Here is an 18,256-nt window from a genome sequence, read left to right on the forward strand (position 1 = left end):
TAGGTGGAATTCTTTCCCATTCTTGCTTGATGTACATCTTCAGCTGTTCAACAGTGCGGGGTCTCCGTTGTCGTATTTTACGCTTCATAATGCGCCACACATTTTCAATGGGAGACAGGTCTGGACTGCAGGCTTCTTTTTCTACGAAGCCACGCTGTTGTAACACGTGCAGAATTATCTTGCTGAAATAAGCAGGGGCGTCCATGAAAAAGACCTTGCTTGGATGACAGCATATGTTTCTCCAAAACCTGTATGTACCTTTCAGCATTAATGGTGCCTTCACAGATGTGTAAATTACCCATGCCATTGGCACTAACACAGCCCCCATACCATGACAGATGACTCGTCGGACCACAGAACACTTTTCCACTTTGCATCAGTCCATCTTCGATGAGCTCGGGCCCAGAGAAGCCAGCGGTACTTCTGGGTGTTGTTGATAAATGGCTTTTGCTTTGCATAGTAGAGTTTCAAGCTGCACTTACGGATGAAGCGCCGAACTGTATTTACTTACATTGGTTTTCTGAAGTGTTCCTGAGCCCATATGGTGATATCCTTTACACATTGCTGTTGGTTTTTGATGTAGTGCCGCCTGAGCGATCGAAGGTCACCGGCATTCAATGTTGGTTTTCGGCCTTGCCGCTTACATGCAGTGATTTCTCCAGATTCTCTGAACCTTTTGATGATATTATCGACCGTAGATGATAAAATCCCTAAATTCCTTGCAATTGTACATTAAGGCACATTGTCCTTAAACTGTTTGACTATTTTCTCACGCACTTGTTCACAAAGAGGTGAACCTCGCCCCATCTTTCCTTGTGAATGATTGACCAATTCAGGGAAGCTCCTTTTATACCCAATCATGGCACCCACCTTTTCCCAATTAGCCTGTTCACCTGTGGGATGTTCCAAACAAGTGTTTGAGCATTCCTCAACTTTCTCAGTCTTTTTTGCCACCTGTCCCAGCTTTTTTGGAACATGTTGCAGCCATAAAATTCTAAGTTCATGATTTTTTTTGCTAAAAACAAAGTTTATCAGTTTGTACATTCAATATATTGTCTTGGTAGTGTATCCAATTAAATATAGGTTGAACATAATTTGCAAATCATTGTATTCTGTTTTATTTGTTTAACACAACGTCCCAACTTCATTGGAATTGGGGTTGTAAATAAAACAGATATTTCAGTTTAAACTAAGTATTTCTTGTAACTAGAAAAAACAAGGCATTAATTTAAAAAATGCATAAAGAGCCTTTATATTGTGAAACTTCACTTGAGCATCTCGTATTTTAGTATGTGACAATAATACAGTAGGTTCATGGCTGTGCGTTAATGATCTTAGACTAACTAAACTAAAATGAAGACACCTCGATAGTATACGCAAAGATTACCTACATTTAGTTTGATTAAATGACTCATTTTACTCTCACGTCCTCTCTAACCAACTTTGCCATGTTTCACATCCTCCTCTTAAGACGTGCCAGACCAAACACATCACTTGCAATCATTTTATTTCACCCACAGTACAGTACTCAAAATGTATGCACTTACAGATCAGATTGTAGTCCACTGGGCCAATGTCTCAGAGTGCTTAACTATTGGCCTACACCGAGCAAAACTATCCCTTAACTCAAGGGTCCCCAAACTTTTTTGCCCCAAGATCTACTTTTCAAGCAGCCAACCTCCCGCGATCTACCTTTTTTTGGGGGGTTGGGGGCCGCGACCATGTCTCCGGTTTGAGAGTGCAGAGCGGTACCAGTGAGCTAAAATTCTGGGTTGCCGACACAGCTCAGCACCAATATATGTTGATGTACCTGGCATCACCGCATTAGCCAATCTTGCACAACACAACATAATTAACAATGTTAAATTTTGTCATTACCTGAGTTTACGCCGATGACTTGCACTGAAGTGAATCAGCCAGGGATGCGTAGTCAGTGTCGTATTTTCCATGCACAGTCCTAAAATGCCACTCCACATTTCCGTTCTTTGGTAATGCGATGGCAGACTGGCAGATGAGGCATACGCATGTCGAAAATGGCATCGTGAAAAAATACTCCTCGTCCCATTCTGTATGAAAGTGGTAAGTTTTTGTCTTCTTACTTGGTCCAGCTCCCCCACTCATTTTTATACCCTTTCTTAAGTTTAAGAGAAAACACCGAGAGATAAAAAATTGGAGGTAACTCACTGACTAGCTTGTTAGTTTTGACACACTTGGCGCCGTTGTTTGCGCATCTGCAGTTACCTTTTAGCAGCGTTGTTTGCGCATGTGCGTGACCTAAGTGTCAGAAAAATTCAGATATCATCGATTATATATGTATATCAATCAAGCAACGGGATGGATGATAGGCTGATGTCTTTTTTTTTTTTTTTTATGTCACGCGATCTCATGCGATCTACCAATACTACCTTCGCGGTCAGCTGGTCGATTGCGATCGACGCATTGAGCACCCCTGCCTTAACTAATATGAAAAGCACCCCTGAATGAAGTCACGTTATAATTGTACCGATTATGTAGTTGTCACTATCTTAATTAAATGGCCACAAATTTGACTGTAGTCATATTTAATAGAAACCTTAGCCCTCCAGAAGGCTAACGTTATGTTACGAAGGTACATTAATGTTAGGTTCACCCTGTCTTGCGTTGCATTCTGTGTCTTATATGCAACATTCACCTGTGGCCTTTCTGCTCAGTCTGAAATGCTCCCACACTTTCAGCATTTTGTCTTTTTTCTCGCATCTTCCCCCCCTTGAATCAAATATATGCGCTTCGCTTCCGCCTCTTTCCCTAGCGTTGATGGTGTAAACATGTTATCCTCGTGCAGCCACTCAGTTGAGCTTCACAACTCATTCCTGCCATTGACAGGTAACTTCTGTATATACAGTTGTATAATGTTAATTTCCTCTGGGAAATTGCAATAAAAAAAATTGCCATATTATAACTTATTTGAGCATATGGAGTACAAAAGTAAACACATGATGATAGCTCTATATTGAAAAAGTGAAGTACTGTACAGTGGAACGTAGATATAACGAATCCCGATATAACGGATATTGGAAAAAACGGACCGTTGGAACCGAACAATGTGTCCAAAAATAGTTTCCATTTCTCACTTAAACTGCCGTTGACAAAGTCTGTTCGTTCCAGAATTGGCCACTGTTGTTTACTGGCACTGTAGCGCAATATAGGCAGAGAATCGGGGGCACGTATTTCCAGCTCACAGATATAAAATATGCCTAGATCCAGCCAACAGAGTAGCCCGTGCATATGTGGCGGCCATGTTGAATGTGTCGACCATCTCCCACTGCATCTGTGGAGCTCAGCCACAGTGATCTTTAGGTTCTTCTGTACCTCTCTCACAAAGGCTCTTCTCCACCGATTGCTTAGTTTGGCTGGACAGCCAGCTCTAGGAAGGGTTTTGGTCGTCCCAGACGTCTTGCATTTAAGGATTATGGAGGCCACTGTGCTCTTACGAAACTTGAGTGCAGCAGAAATCTTTTTGTAACCTTGGCCAGATCTGTGCCTTGCCACAATTCTGTCTCTGAGCTCGTGAGGCTGTTCCTTTTACCTCATGATTCTCATTTGCTCTGATATGCACTGTGAGCTGAAAGGTCTTACATAGACAGGTGTCTGGCTTTCCTAATCAAGTCTAAGCAGTATAATCAAACACAGCTGGACTCCATTGAAGGTATAGAACCATCTCAAGGATGATCAGAAGAAATGGACAGCACCCGAGTTAAATATGAGTGTCACAGCAAAGGGTCTGAACACTTATGGCTGTGAGATATTTCAGTTTTTCTTCTTTAATAAATCTGCAACAATTTCAACAATTCAGTTTTTTTCTGTCAACATGGGGTGCTGTGTGTACATTAATGAGGGAAAAAATTAACTTAAATGATTTTAGCAAATGGCTGCAATATAACAAAGAGTGTAAAATGTAAGGGGGGGTCTGAATACTTTCTGTACCCACTGTATGTACATGACACATCTAATAGTGTCTTAAAAACCACTAAGAGATGCTTTCCACTGGCCCAACAGTGTGTCCATCTGCAACAAATGTCCGTGCTGTAAACATGGACAGTGACCAAATGGTTCCAAATGCTTTCATAAATACTTTTTATTGCCTTGATGCAGAAATTTTTGCATCCACCAATTTTTGTGGTCGACTTAGCCAAGTTCGATTTTTTTAATTTTTTTATTCACATCCTGGATTTGATAGTATTGGAGCGAGAAGTTAGGAAGAGAATTAACATCCACCCTTAGTATCTACTCTCTCGGCCTATCACGGCCCAGCTAAGCAAATTTTGTTACTTTTGTTGTTGAGAGAGAGAGACTGAGCTAGAGAGAGAGAGAGCGTGCATTGCACTGAACCGGAAAAAAAGAGTGCAATAATGTGAAAAGAAATTGTTGACGAGAGAAGAAAGGTATGTCACATTACTAGTTTGACAGTATTTTGGGTATTTTAAGTCCGACAAGAGTAGGGTTGGACATCATTTAGATATGAGTGATTCCAGTTCCTCGTTTCGATTCCAGTTCCAAACGATTCTCCGATTCTTTTAGGGGGCTGGATCAAAAACGTTTGCATGTTTTAAATATGGTTCTCCCGGTGAAAACCCATGCAGGCATGGGGAGAATATGCTAAGTCCACACAGGCGAGGGCGGATTTTAAGCCGGGTCCTCAGAACTGTGAGGCAGATGTGCTAGCCAGTCAGCCATTAGGCTGATAGTTACAGCCCTATATATACTGTATATGCATTTTTTACTAAATTTATTTATGCTGTATTTGAGACTAGTTTGAAGTAGGAAATGTCTCACTTTCTTACAACATCCAACCTCAGAATGTTCCAAGTAGGGTTGTCACAAATATTGATTTAATTATTAATTGATTATTGTATCAATTATTCCATCAATTAATCCAATAATTGGATAAAACAATTTGTTTTGCATTCAGGTTTATTGCAAAATATTTTTTCAAATTACTATTTGGTTTTGTTTAATAATTAAACAAAACCAAATTAACAACAATTAAGCAACAACACAAGAGAGGGAGTGATGTACGAATGCAAAGGGCTACTAGTTTCATATACTGTTTCAGGTTTAACGATTTGGACAATTATAATTAGTTTAGAAGCCCAAACTAAATGAAAATGTTCCATACATGTACCTCAATCGGAATAAACAATTATAATCTGAATTGAAATTCACAGGGGTGGAATGTTGCTTTTGTCACACTGATCAGAAGTACATTTTCATCATGTAAACAGTGAATCGGAATGGTGTCGGGCTGCACTATTTCTGCGCATGCCCTGTCTTGATGTAAATGCACGGTGACGTCATCATTTATAAATCACATGATGTTTACATTGATCTGCCCATGCCACACATCTGTTAAACGACTGTTTTGATTAAATGTAGTGACCCATGTAAATGCCAGATCGGAAAAGATCACGTCACATGTAAATAGTTGAGTAGAGATCTTCAATCGGAATGATTTCAATCGGAATGACAAAAAAGTTTGTATGTAAACCCTGCTCATGGCTCGAAACAATTCATAGATTATCAAAATAGTTGTCGATTAATTTGATAATTGGTTAGTTGTCGATTAATCGATTCATTGTTGTACCACTAGTTCCAGGTAAACAAAGTTGGAACCAACATAACATGACAAGCCAGTCATCTTTTTTGTTCGTAAAAAGATTTGACTAATCAGCCATCCTCACAGCAAATCTTTTTGATCTTCACTAAATTAAATGTCATGGAATAACTTGATTCAGCTAAGTGTGTGTGTGTGTGTGTGTGTGTGAAATTCTTAGATTTTTCCCTACTTTAAGATCATCAAACAAATGTAAGTATCAGACAAATATAGCCCAAGTGAACTCTTTTTAAATGGTTATTTCATTTATTAAAATAACTATTTTAAGTTACCTGGCCTTGTGTGAAAATGTATTGCCCCCCTAAACCTAATCACTGGTTCGGCCATCTTCAGCAGCAAGAACTGAAATCAAGCGTTTTCCATAACTGGCAATGCGTCTCACATCTCTGTGGAGATATTTTGGCCCACTCTTCCTTGCTGAATTGAATTAAATTCAGCAAAAATTGAGGCTTTTTGAGCATGAACGGCGTTATTAAGGTCATGCGAATGCATTTCACTCGGATTCAAGTCTGGACTTTGACGAGGTCACTCCAAAACCTTCATTTTGTTTTGTTAAGCCATTCAGAAGTTGACTTGCTGGTGTGTTTTGGATTGTGACAACAGCAAGTTGTCCAGGTCCTGAAGGTGCTAATAGCTAATCCAAGTTTGTTATTTAAGTTATATGTCAGGCTGGTTAAGTGGTATCGGTGTGTAGTATTGGAGCATTTTATGGAGTCTCAGTACAAGCGCAAACATACAGTATCGGCACAGATATGCATCCCTACACAAGGCTGAGTGCTTATTAAAATGATTAACTTTGAAAGTTCAAAATTATACGGTGAAGAATGCGACACTACAGCCATGACTATGCATGCACGCACAACGCACACATTTTAAGTAGGCACAAGCCACACATGGTTTGGGAGAGTGCTAACAATCTCGAATTTAACTAGGCTCAAGACTTAATATTGCCATTCAACACAACCAGTTCTGGATGGATCCATTCATCCACGGACTACACCCTGGACTGGTCACCAGTCAGTCGCCGGGCACATACGGAGACAGACAACAATCCACCCTCACATTCACACAGTCACCGAGTGGAAGCTGAACACCGATGCTTGAACCCAAGTCAGGCAAATGTACCATGACGACTTCAGTGACTTTTTTTGTTTGTTTGTTTTTGTTTGACTTTTGCTTTTGAACAGTATTTGGTTAAAATAAAACACATTTTCATCACAATTGAAAGACATAATGGTATTATGAACAAGTGTTCATACTCGGTATTGGCGAGTACTCAAAAGTCTGAAAAAAAGTGATATCAATGCATCCCTAGCCTTGTGTCACTGTAGCTCTTAAATCACTGCTAGTCTTCCTGTCTAGCTTTCCTCTACCCACACACTTGTCTAGCGCCAGTGCTCTCCATCGGTTGCTCCCTGATGACTCGCTCCTCCCTTCCTGTCGTTTTCCTTCTCTATGTTGGCCGACTCTCTCTTTATTGCTGTCAGTGTCAGAGCAGGTGGAATCAATTCTTAACCCCCAGCACCCTGCGCCCTTTCCACAACTAGCTTTTTAAGTGAGAGATTTAATGAGCGATCACTCTGCGAGGTGACTGTCGGCATGGGTCACACTTGTCTGTGTGTAAGGAAGGAAAACTGGGGGAAGGCGTATTGGACCAAATCTGCAGTACAAAGGCACACAGTGCAAGTCGCTTGCTCCTCCCAGCCTCCTCTTTCTGCTATTCAGTTCTAAGGATAGAAAAAATATAGTAGGATGATACAACCGTCTCAACTCCTCATTACTAATAGAGATTGTCTCTAGAGGTACAGACATACCACAATGTCATCCATGCACTGTGTTCACATCTGCTAACTGTGGCGTTCCTTGAGTATATCTTAGCATCATCGCTGTGTTTACATAATGGTTCAGAATTCTCTCATGGGCCTCTGGTCTCTCTAAACCTCCACTTTTTTCTCTTGCAGATGGAATCTCCTGTCTCAACACCAGTCCCTCCCCCCCTTCATATCTTGGCTGCAGTAGGCAACAGTGAGATTGCCTCGCCATGTGAACAGATAATGGTGCGTACACGCTCAGTAGCAGTGAACACATCTGATGTGGCCCTTTCCACGGAACCTGAGTGCTTAGGACCCTGTGAACCTGGTACAAGTGTCAATCTCGAAGGCATTGTGTGGCAGGAAACTGAAGATGGTAAGTGCAGTATTTCCACTGTAAAATGGTGAAAAAAAATAGTCTGTTTGGTGTGATATAGATTCAAGAATCAAAGTATCAAGAGTTTTATATATATATATGTGGTTATGGGTCGCTCTCTCTCTCTCTCTCTCTCTCTCTCTCTCTCTCTCTCTATATATATATATATATATATATATATGTATGTATGTATATGTATGTATGTGTATATATATATATATATGTATGTATATATATATGTATGTATGTATATATATATATATATATATATGTATGTATATATGTATGGGTTATGGGTATATACTGTATATGGCTGATTTGGGTTGGTGCAAGTGTTTTGTCAATCAGCAGTTCCGTTGTTCAGTGTAATTTTGGTGAAAATGAAACGATCTCATATATTAGGGCAGCACCATATTTTGTTTGGGCATGCTTAAAACATAAAAGCTTGTACACCTGCTGCAATTCCTATTTCGCTCTTCTGAATAAAACTAGGCTGGCACGCAGCAGCTTTGTCGGTGCGCGAGGTGCATTCAGGGACACTGCATAAATGGGAGCGAATGTGTCCTTTTGTAATACAGTACATAATTGTAAATTGATTTCTAGGAAAATTATTATTTGTATCAAAATGCTTTTGTTAAAACACTGTACGATCACAGTGTGATAATATGGAAATTGTTCTGTTTTGTAATATAATAGATAAATTGTTTTGTTAATAAAGTCAGCCAGAGCTGCGAGGAATGCAAAGTTTTATTTCCTTATATCCTTTCACCATCTTTCTTGTCATACTTTGTTGCTTGTTTTTGTTTGCACATTAAGGACAAAAGTACTGTTTTTGTTTTAATTCCTCATTTAAAAAAATAAATAATAATAAAAAAAACCATACAAGCAACAAGTTTTTCCTGATGTTTTTGAGATTCTAGGGTGAAAGCTGCAGCTGGCAACTAGTGTGGACTGAATGTGTGGCAACTATGGGGAAATGAAATGCCAGTATTTTCAGGGTAAAATAGCCTGTCGGCAACAACAAGGGGGGAAAAAAATAACTACCATAATTTCTCGTATATAATGCGCACCCATGAATAATACGCACCCCCAACGTTGACCTCAAAACCTATGTATAATGCATTTTTACAATGCATGATTTTGCTTCTTCCCATATGATCAAAACATTCAATATCTGTATTTTGTTAGTCTTTTTAAAGAATTATTCTGAAGTTAAGCACTTTATTTGAACATGTAATTCTTTTTATTGACTTGCTCTTATTTTGAAATTCACATTCCTCCTTTTATTTTGTAAATGAGAAAACACAGTTGTGCTCATATGTTTGATTACCCAGGCAGAATTTGTAAGATGGATACAATTCTTTTAAGAAAACATGGACAAGGCGAAACACATTTCATTTTATTTTAATGGGATTCAAATACAATTGTCAAGCATTTGAGAAAAGCATTATCTCTAAACAAAACATAACCATAAAGAAATTAATGATGGTTGTTGTTCAGTCATCAGTCGTACAAATTTCACAAATTCTGCCTGGGTATGTAAACTGTACGACTATGCTACACCTTTTTCATAACCTCTAGGTGGAGGGTTTTTTCATTTTCCCCTATACCTATGTATTATGTGCACTATTGACTTGACAATTTTTTTTGGTGGGGTGGGAGAATGCCCATTATACACGAGAAATTACGGTAGTTAATTTTTGGGTAGAAAATGAATTTTCCCAACAGTGATCCTGTATTATTTCACATCGCAATATATATCGCAGGTTTAAATATATAAATATATATATATATATATATAATATATTGAGAATTTGTGCAGCTGGGTACCTTTGAAATCAAGGGACTTGAAGCAATTTGCTTTTCACGTGCAAGCCAGTCTGTTGAAAAACAAGCCTGGGATTCTCACTAGCTATAAAACCAGTGCTTTGACTGTCAATGTTTTCTCTGCAATTACTGTACTGCTCAATTTGGTTTGGCTCGACTAGTCAGCAGTTTGTCCCTGTCACAGTATTGTTGCTTCAAGTTAGGGCTGTACAATTAATCAAATTTCAATCGTGATTGCGATTTTGGCTGCCACGATGAAATTATGCTGATCGTTTGTTTTTTTATTATTTTATTTTTTTTACACACATTCAAAATGCAGGCTCTGCGGCATATAAAGTACTTTCTCAACTTAGCCAGCCACCGGGGGGCGAACGCTTCATTGAGCTCCTGAAACAAGAAAGCAGGGCCAGCCTCACAGTCACTCTCGGTGGAATAATGAGAGTGAAGCATGCCTAGAGAAGCAAGTTCAGCATCAGTAGGAGCCTAGCGCCTTGGATAGGGACCAACATCCGTTTTATAGACATGTTTTGGATCAAAAGTTTAAACAAGAAGCCGTATGTAAAGAGTGCAGCAGAGTTGTCTGCAGCGCAAGGTAACACAACTAATCTGTTCAGCCATCTGAAAGAAACGGCAGAAAAATGGCAAAACACTGGACAAGGAACGTGATCCCCTCGCGCAATTATTTTTCCAAAGTGGCATTGAATACACTTTATGAACAATGACTGCAATCAGGCTGCAGTCGAAAAGTTTAAGACAAGCTAGCCGCCACAACGATTGTTGATACTAAGCATTATGGTAACACGCCGGCAACGCACTCCGGTGCCAACTTCAAAATAAAAGCATAAAAGGCATTGACCAATATATTAATATGTGAGGCTTTTATTTTGAAGTTGGGCCTCGAAGCACGTTGGTGGCGTGTTAGCAAAATGCATAGTATGAACAATCATTGCAGTGACTGCCTTGCCTGGAGGCTGGCCTGACCACAGTGTAAATTGAAAGAGAAATCACAACCGTTGAGTTCTTTGCAGTTTGCGACTGTGCACGACTGACCAACGGTCAAGCAGAACAATGGAGCCATACCCGTTCTTGACAGTTCACTATATTGATGACGATTTTCAAATGAAAATTCGGTGCTTGCAGCCCAATTTTATTGCCTTTTATGCATAAATGGCATTTACTTCCATTAAGTTGCAATATCGTGACTGTTTGACAATATATATATCGTGACCATTCGTTCACCTTGTAATACCATATTTATTCAGTCAGCCCTTGGTAAATTTGAATATGTTGGGTAAATTTTTTTTAAATTTCCAAAATGTGTTCTTATTTAAAGATTCATTTTGTACCGAAAACTGTTTACATAGTTTGTTGAAAATGAGTGCAATAAAATAAAGATTTTTCCATAACATGAGGAATAATAGTGATTAATAATCCTGATTACAATATTGATCAAAATAATCATGGTTATTATTTGGGCAATAATCGTGCTTCCCGACTTCAAGTAGTGTGTTGAAAGCAAAAGTGATGGTAAGAAAAGGCATAATTGAAGTATGGGGTTCCGAACCCCCTGATACGGGCTGTTCGGTACCTGTACGACCGGTGTCAGAGTTTGGTCCGCATTGCTGGCAGTAAGTCAGACTTGTTTCCGATGAGGGTTTGACTCCGCCAAGGCTGCCCTTTGTCACCGATTCTGTTCATAACTTTTATGGACAGAATTTCTAGGCGCAGCCGAAGCGTAGAGGGGATCCGGTTTTGTGGCCTCAGTATTGCATCTCTGCTTTTTGCAGATGATTCTGTTGGTTTCGTCAAGCCGTGCTTCAGTTGACTTCATCAAGGCGTGATCTCCAACTCTCACTGGAGCGGTTTGTAGCCGAGTGTGAAGCGGCTGGGATGAAAATTAGCCCCTCCAAATATGAGACCATGGTCCTCAGTCGGAAAAGGGTGGAGTGTCCTCTCCATGTCGGGGATGAGATCCTGCCGTAAGTGGAGGAGTTCAAATATCTTCGGGTCTTGTTCATGAGTGAGGGAAGAATGGAACGAGAGATCGACAGGCGGATCGGTGCAGCGGATGCAGTGATGCGGACTTTGTTTTTGGTGAAGAAGGAGCTAAGCCGAAAGGCGACGCTCTCTATTTATCGGTCGATCTACGTTCCTACCCTCGCCTATGGTCACGAGCTGTGGGCCGTGACCGAAAGAACAAGATCCCGGATACAAGCGGCCGAAATGAGTTTCCTCCCCAGGGTGTCCGGGCTCTCCCTTCGAGATAGGGTGAGAAGCTCAGTCATCTGGGAGGGGCTAAGAGTAGAGCCGCTCCTCCACATTCAGAGGAGCCAGATAAGGTGGCTCGGGCATCTGTTTAGGATGCCTCCTGGTGAGGTGTTCCAGGCATGTCCCACCGGGGGAGGAGACTCCGGGGACGCCCCAGGACACGCTGGAGAGACTACGTCTCTCGGCTTGCCTGGGAACGCCTCGGGATCCCCACAGAAGAGCTGGAGAGACTACGTCTCTCGGCTTGCCTGGGAACGCCTCGGGATCCCCACAGAAGAGCTGCAGGAAGTGGCTGGGGAGAGGGAAGTCTGGGCTTCCCTGCTAAAGGTACTGCCCCCGCGACCCGACATTGGATAAGCGGAAGAAAATGGATGGAGGGATGGAAGTAAGACGCTTGCCACCGAGGGAACTTAAGCCAGCTACCTTTAAACAACTAACAATGGCGGGGTGCACTCGAGCCATTTAATTTTTCAGGTCAGAGTGAGAGCAAGCGCATCGTCAGATTTACTTCAAACTTCACAGAAAACAAGAATAATAATATTGAATAACGTACATATAGTTTTCTATTGTGTCCGAATCCTATAAACATATGAAACGTGTGACACTTTTTGCACTCAGAATTGTGCTGTAACAACCAGGAGGAACATTTTCATCTTTGTCAAAAGTTTGAATAAACACTAACGTAACGTAGATAACGTGAATGACAACTCACTCCCTAAGACTCTAAAAAATATTCCTGTAGATGTCATTGCCTACGATCAAATGAGCGGTCCATCAGCGTTCTTTTCGTATTCGTCATTCGCCACTTGCCAGTCACTTTTACTTTTTGCCAGAGGTGGGAGTAAGTCACATATGTGCGAGTCACAAGCAAGTCTCAAGTCATAACCTTCAAGTCTCAAGCAAGTCCCAAGTCACTGTGGGGTAAAAGATTCAAGAAAGTCGAGTTGCCATTAAATTTCAAGCAAGTCAAGTCAGGTCAATACTTGGTTTAAGCAAGCTGCAAGTCAAGTCATACAATCTTGCTCCAGTTGCAACATACAGTATATTGGAGTGGTAATAAAATGTTTTTTTCAAAAATCATAACACTAAAAAAAGTATTCACACTTTATAAAAGTTAAATGAACAAAAACTGAGATTGTGATTGAATGTATTGCACTGAATTGTTTTAAAGTTTTATTTCAAACTCAATTTAACTCAACTTTATTGCTGAACAAACTATACATCACTGTGCAATATTTACAATGGATATAAAAAGTCTACACACCCCTGTTAAAAGGCCAAGTTTTTGTGATGTAAAATATATAATATTTTCACAACTTTTTTCACCTTTAATGTGACACATGACCTGTACTACTCATTTGAAATTAATGGAAATCTTTTGAAGAGAAGTAAATGGGAGAGTGAGAGAGAGAGAAAAGTTTGCATGCATATTTCAACAACATAATCCTACAATCCAAATTGTATTATCTTTGGAGCTCCTTCCATTGTTGTTCATGCAGGTGGCTACTTTAATCTGGCAAGTGCGCAACAATGCAGACTGTGTTGCCAGGTTGGCGCGAATGACCCCCCCACCCAGAATGTTTCTTTCAAAAAAAGGCAAATTGTCTTAGCAGATTTCCAACTCTAAAAGACATGACTTGTCAAGTCATGTAGTTCAAGTCAGGTCTCTTGGATACCAAGTCTAAAGTCAAGTCTTTATAAGTATTTGGAAAGCAAGTCGCAAGTCATAAAACAAGCAAGTCGCAAGTCATAAAACTGGCAACTCGAGTCGACTCGAGTCAAGTCACTCTACTCGAGTCGACTCGAGTCAAGTCACTCTCCTCGAGTCGACTCGAGTCAAGTCACTCTCCTCGAGTCGACTCGAGTCAAGTCACTCTAATCGAGTAGCCCCATGTCTGCTTTTTGCAGTCAGATTTACGCTGACACAACCACGAGTTCTTCGGCAATGCATCTTCATTCAATCAACAACAAACAGAGCTTCCAAGATTAGCAGTAACAAGCACTAGTGCATGAGCGGATGCATAAGTAGCCATTTGGCTCCCTCTTTTTCCCGTTCCGTCGTCTTGTTAGTAAGCGCTTCGTCAGTCAGCGGGGGCAGAGTCCCATACCCCTTACTTTCAAGTGTGGTCCCAGACCACATTTGGTTCGTTTTTCCATAGTGAGGGCGCTCCTTTGATTGGCTACATTCCGTTCCACGTCACAATTCACGGCGTCGTGACTCGGAGGAAGTCGGCTTTTCCCATAAACATAAAGAGTTTTGGTGATGGATGTTGAACACGTTCATTATTTAAGCTTGTCGGGCCTGACCTGTTTCGGACCCTAAAATCGGGACAAATCCATTTTAACACACCTCAGACCAAAGGATAATCTTATAGGATAATCTTATAAGATTGTCTGGCGTGTGACGTGCTTGGTCGGGAAAGGAGGAAAATGGGGACAAAAACTGCCCGATTGTCTTTATAATTGTACCGGGCCTAACTGGGATGACTCGTTATGCAATCTAGGTATTTTTTTCTTTCATTTGTCTTGTGTGTTGCATGTACTCAAAATGTATTCCCCAATAACATAGCTAAACTACACCCTCCATCTTACAATTCCACTATTCCCCGCCCCCCTCCAACAACAAACGTGGCGATTCGCGATCGCAAGGTCCGTCAGCACTCCCCCGCTCACCCCTGTTCACAAATGGATGCCGGTCCGCAAAACATATGTACTGCCATGAACAGATCCGTGGCGGAAAAAAGGTTGGGGACCAATTGTGTTAGACCGTTGGGAGAAAAAAATGTGAAACTCTTCCTGTGCGTTAGATATATTTCTGCAGTCCACAATTTATTTGAGAAATACATTTAAAAATTATTAGTCAAGGGGAAATTTTGTTAAATCCACATCCCTCCCTCAAATTGCCAGTGCCCTCACATTAGTCATCAATAGATCTTCTCTAATGACGTCAAAGCTTTGTTGCTTCTGTAGAGGCCACGTCCTTTCCATCCCAGGTCTGTCTTGACTTATTCTTTTTCTTTTCTGCTACTAAGTATCCTGCCATTCACCCTGACTGTTCTCCATGCGAACTGACAGCGAGTCAGGCAAGGGCCTGCGGCAGGGGTGGGAGTTACGCAAGGCAACTTCTGTTAGTGACACAAACTTGGCTCAGAGCCAACACCAGCACTGCATTTGTCTGTCGTTATTCTTTGCCTCTCACAATGTGACTGCCCCCACCTTTTCTCAACATGTCCCCCTTCCTTCCTACTTAAAATTTGTCCTTTACCTGCACTCTCTTGAAACTGCTGTTTTGGCTAAAAGAGGCTGTGGATTGGTCTGCTGAGTGGCATGGGGGAATACTTTAAGTGGTTTTTAAATGTTACGGTGAGAAACTACTATTGAGGGGCTTGGCGGGGTGACGGTATTGCGGGGGAGTTCACTGTGCAGGTCACATGGTAGACCATCAGGATCATTTATATAAAAAAAATTCACATCTTCCAGGGTCTGACGTTGAGCCTTTTTGAATGGTGTACTGAAGTTGTGATGGCCTTGTACTGGCCCCTTATATTCCTAAAGTAATATGTTGTTTTAGTGATTAGTTTATATTTAGTGTCTTTATACTGTATTATTTAAGTATCTTTAAGAAATTATTAGTACAATTGCATTCATGGCGATGACTCTGTACTAACCTCACCAAAATCAAGGCATTGCAATTGCACAAATGAATAATAATGCTGAAAAGAATAAATCAATCACAAAATTATAAAAATTTTACTTAGCACTGACATTCCAACGATGCTTTTCTTGTCTTGATGAAGATCACTAGGGGTGCTCCGATTAGTGTTTTATGCTGCTCATCCTGGTACCGATAATCCGTGAGTGAGATCTGCTGATACGTGTTTAGCTGTAAATATTTCAATTTATCTATGGGGAGTGCTATTGGCTATATGATCAGTTTGTTGGGGTTTGCTTCGCAGCTCTTGCGTACCTGCACAGTGTGAAGGTGGGTGGGGATGCTACACTAGGGCTGGGTGATTGTGGAGAAAATAATAATAATTACTTTGATTGATATGGAAATCATGATTAATAAACACGATAATTCATTTACTTGAAAACTTTGTATTTATTGAACTACCAAAACTGAACTTTAAATATAAGTTAAAAGAACAACAATAAAATAAATTAGTAACAAGTAGGCGGCACGGTGACCGACATGGTTAGCACATCTGCCTCACAGTTCTGAAGACCGGGGTTCAAATCTCAGCCCCGCCTGTGTGGAGTTTGCATGTTCTCTCAGTGCCTGCGTGGGTTTTCTCCGGGTACTCCGCTTTCCTCCCACATCCCAAAAACATGCGTGGTAGGTTGATTGAAGAGTGAGTGCGAATAGTGCGAATGTTTATCTGTGCCCTGCGATTGGCTGGTGACCAGTTCAGTGTGTACCCCGCCTCTCGCCCAGAGTCAGCTGGGATAGACTCCCCCATCCGGGCCAGTCAGCTCCCCAAACGATGTGCAAATGTATGTGGTGCATTAAAATCACAGGGGGAAAGGCATCGAGGGCCAGAGAGCAGGCTGGAGTGCCGGAACACCTGGCCGAGTGTCCTCCCCAGCCCGATACTGTCCTCCCCCTCACAGATGGGTGTATGATGCATAAAACTGGAGGACCGACAGGGCAGGGAAGGGGGGCGGCCAGAATCCAGCCGGTCAGTACACGGCCCGGCGCCCGCCCCATTTTGCCTCGTGCCAGTCCCCCAGGGGACTCTGAATGAGATGTGAATGTGTCCAATGTGCGAAGTATGTGGAGTGTGAGTACTAAAAATGTGCAGTGTGTGAAGTAAGATGCTCGACTCCTGCGGGTCCGGCCCGACCGGCTGGAAGACCACAGAGAAAACCCAGCACCCTACAGCTAATTCCCCGCTCCAAACCGACCATCACCTAGCGACCAAAACAAGACACAGAAGGCGGGAGGCACTGACACCCTACCATAAGCCCCAAGTTAGCCGGTGACCCCACAGAGCCTGAGGGAGAGAGGTGCGACGACCATGGCAGAGCGCCCCGGGGAGAGGGAAGAGGAAGACGCAGGTCCTGGCCGCAGCAGCACGGCCCCCCAAGCCCCCATCCAGAGACCAGGACGAGACCCCACGAGTGGGGCCAGCAGGTACCTCCCTGACACCCAAGGACGGAGAGCAGCCCCAGGACCAGCACCCCCCTTAAGGGCAACACGGACACAATCATCTCCGAGTGGAGGAGGGGGAAACAGGCCCAGCATCCCCAGAGGCCCACATCGCAGATCTAGAAGGAATTGGAGTTCAAGTCCATGCAAGTGACCCCATGGCGTGCACAGGGGTCTAAAATGAGAACTTATGATTGGGTCACATTACATTACATTTACATTATACATTATTACATTGCATTACATTTCTGTTTGACATTCTTGCCCAGGCAAACAAAGAAAAAAAAAATCAAAAAGAATAGGTATGAGAAAATCTGAACCTATTAACATAAAGTAGCTGCAGTGCACGTCTTGACCTCTGAGGGGCAGTGTGGTACACACAGTGAGATATACAATTGCAGTAACAAACACGGTAGAAGTCCATCCATCCATTTTCTGAGCCGCTTCTCCTCACTAGGGTCGCGGGCATGCAGGAGCCTATCCTAGCTATCATCGGGCAGGAGGCGGGGTACACCCTGAACTGGTTGCCAGCCAATCGCAGGGCACATACAAACAAACAACCATTCGCACTCACATTCACACCTACGGGCAATTTAGAGTTGTCAATTAACCTACCATGCATGTTTTTTGGGATGTGGGAGGAAACCGGAGTGCCCGGAGAAAACCCACGCAGGCACGGGGAGAACATGCAAACGCCACACAGGCGGGGCCGGGGATTGAACCTCGCACCTCGGAACTGTGAGGCAGACGCTCTAACCAGTCGGCCACCATGTAGAAGTCACAATTGAATATTATTACTCGTTCATATTGCCAGCTACACAGTAAGAAAGTTCCCATTAGATATGTAATATTTCTGAGTAATCTATCGTTCCCACACACGTATAGACGATAGACTCACACAGATTGTTCCACATTCACTTATAACAATTGTACAAATCATTGTCAAGCATAACTTTTGTTTTATGAAATGTAAATGGAATTCGTTCATAGGCAAAAACAATTAAGATTATAGATTATATCAAAAAAATTAAAACTGATCTCTGATCAAGCCCTTTCTTCTAACATTTCATACAACAAAATAAGTAAATTATGTATGATTATTGCTGAAATTGAATCGGACCAATATCCGTATTGGCCAAAATTCAAGGCTGCAGTATTGGTATCAGATCGAAAGT

General features: G+C 41.8%; 1 protein-coding gene across 5 annotated transcripts in view; it reads left to right on the plus strand.

Annotated features, from left to right (window-relative positions):
• The window catches only part of LOC133471342 (zinc finger protein 609-like), a 150,768-nt gene that overhangs the window by 95,144 nt on the left and 37,368 nt on the right, over nt 1–18,256 (plus strand). For all 5 annotated transcript variants that reach the window (XM_061760835.1, XM_061760818.1, XM_061760803.1 and 2 more), the window contains one exon: nt 7,612–7,837. In XM_061760835.1, the coding sequence (XP_061616819.1) occupies nt 7,612–7,837 (226 nt within the window). The remainder of the gene's footprint in view (nt 1–7,611; nt 7,838–18,256) is intronic.

Source organism: Phyllopteryx taeniolatus, chromosome 2 (genome assembly GCF_024500385.1).
Source record: "Phyllopteryx taeniolatus isolate TA_2022b chromosome 2, UOR_Ptae_1.2, whole genome shotgun sequence".
NCBI classification, from domain to species: domain Eukaryota; kingdom Metazoa; phylum Chordata; class Actinopteri; order Syngnathiformes; family Syngnathidae; genus Phyllopteryx; species Phyllopteryx taeniolatus.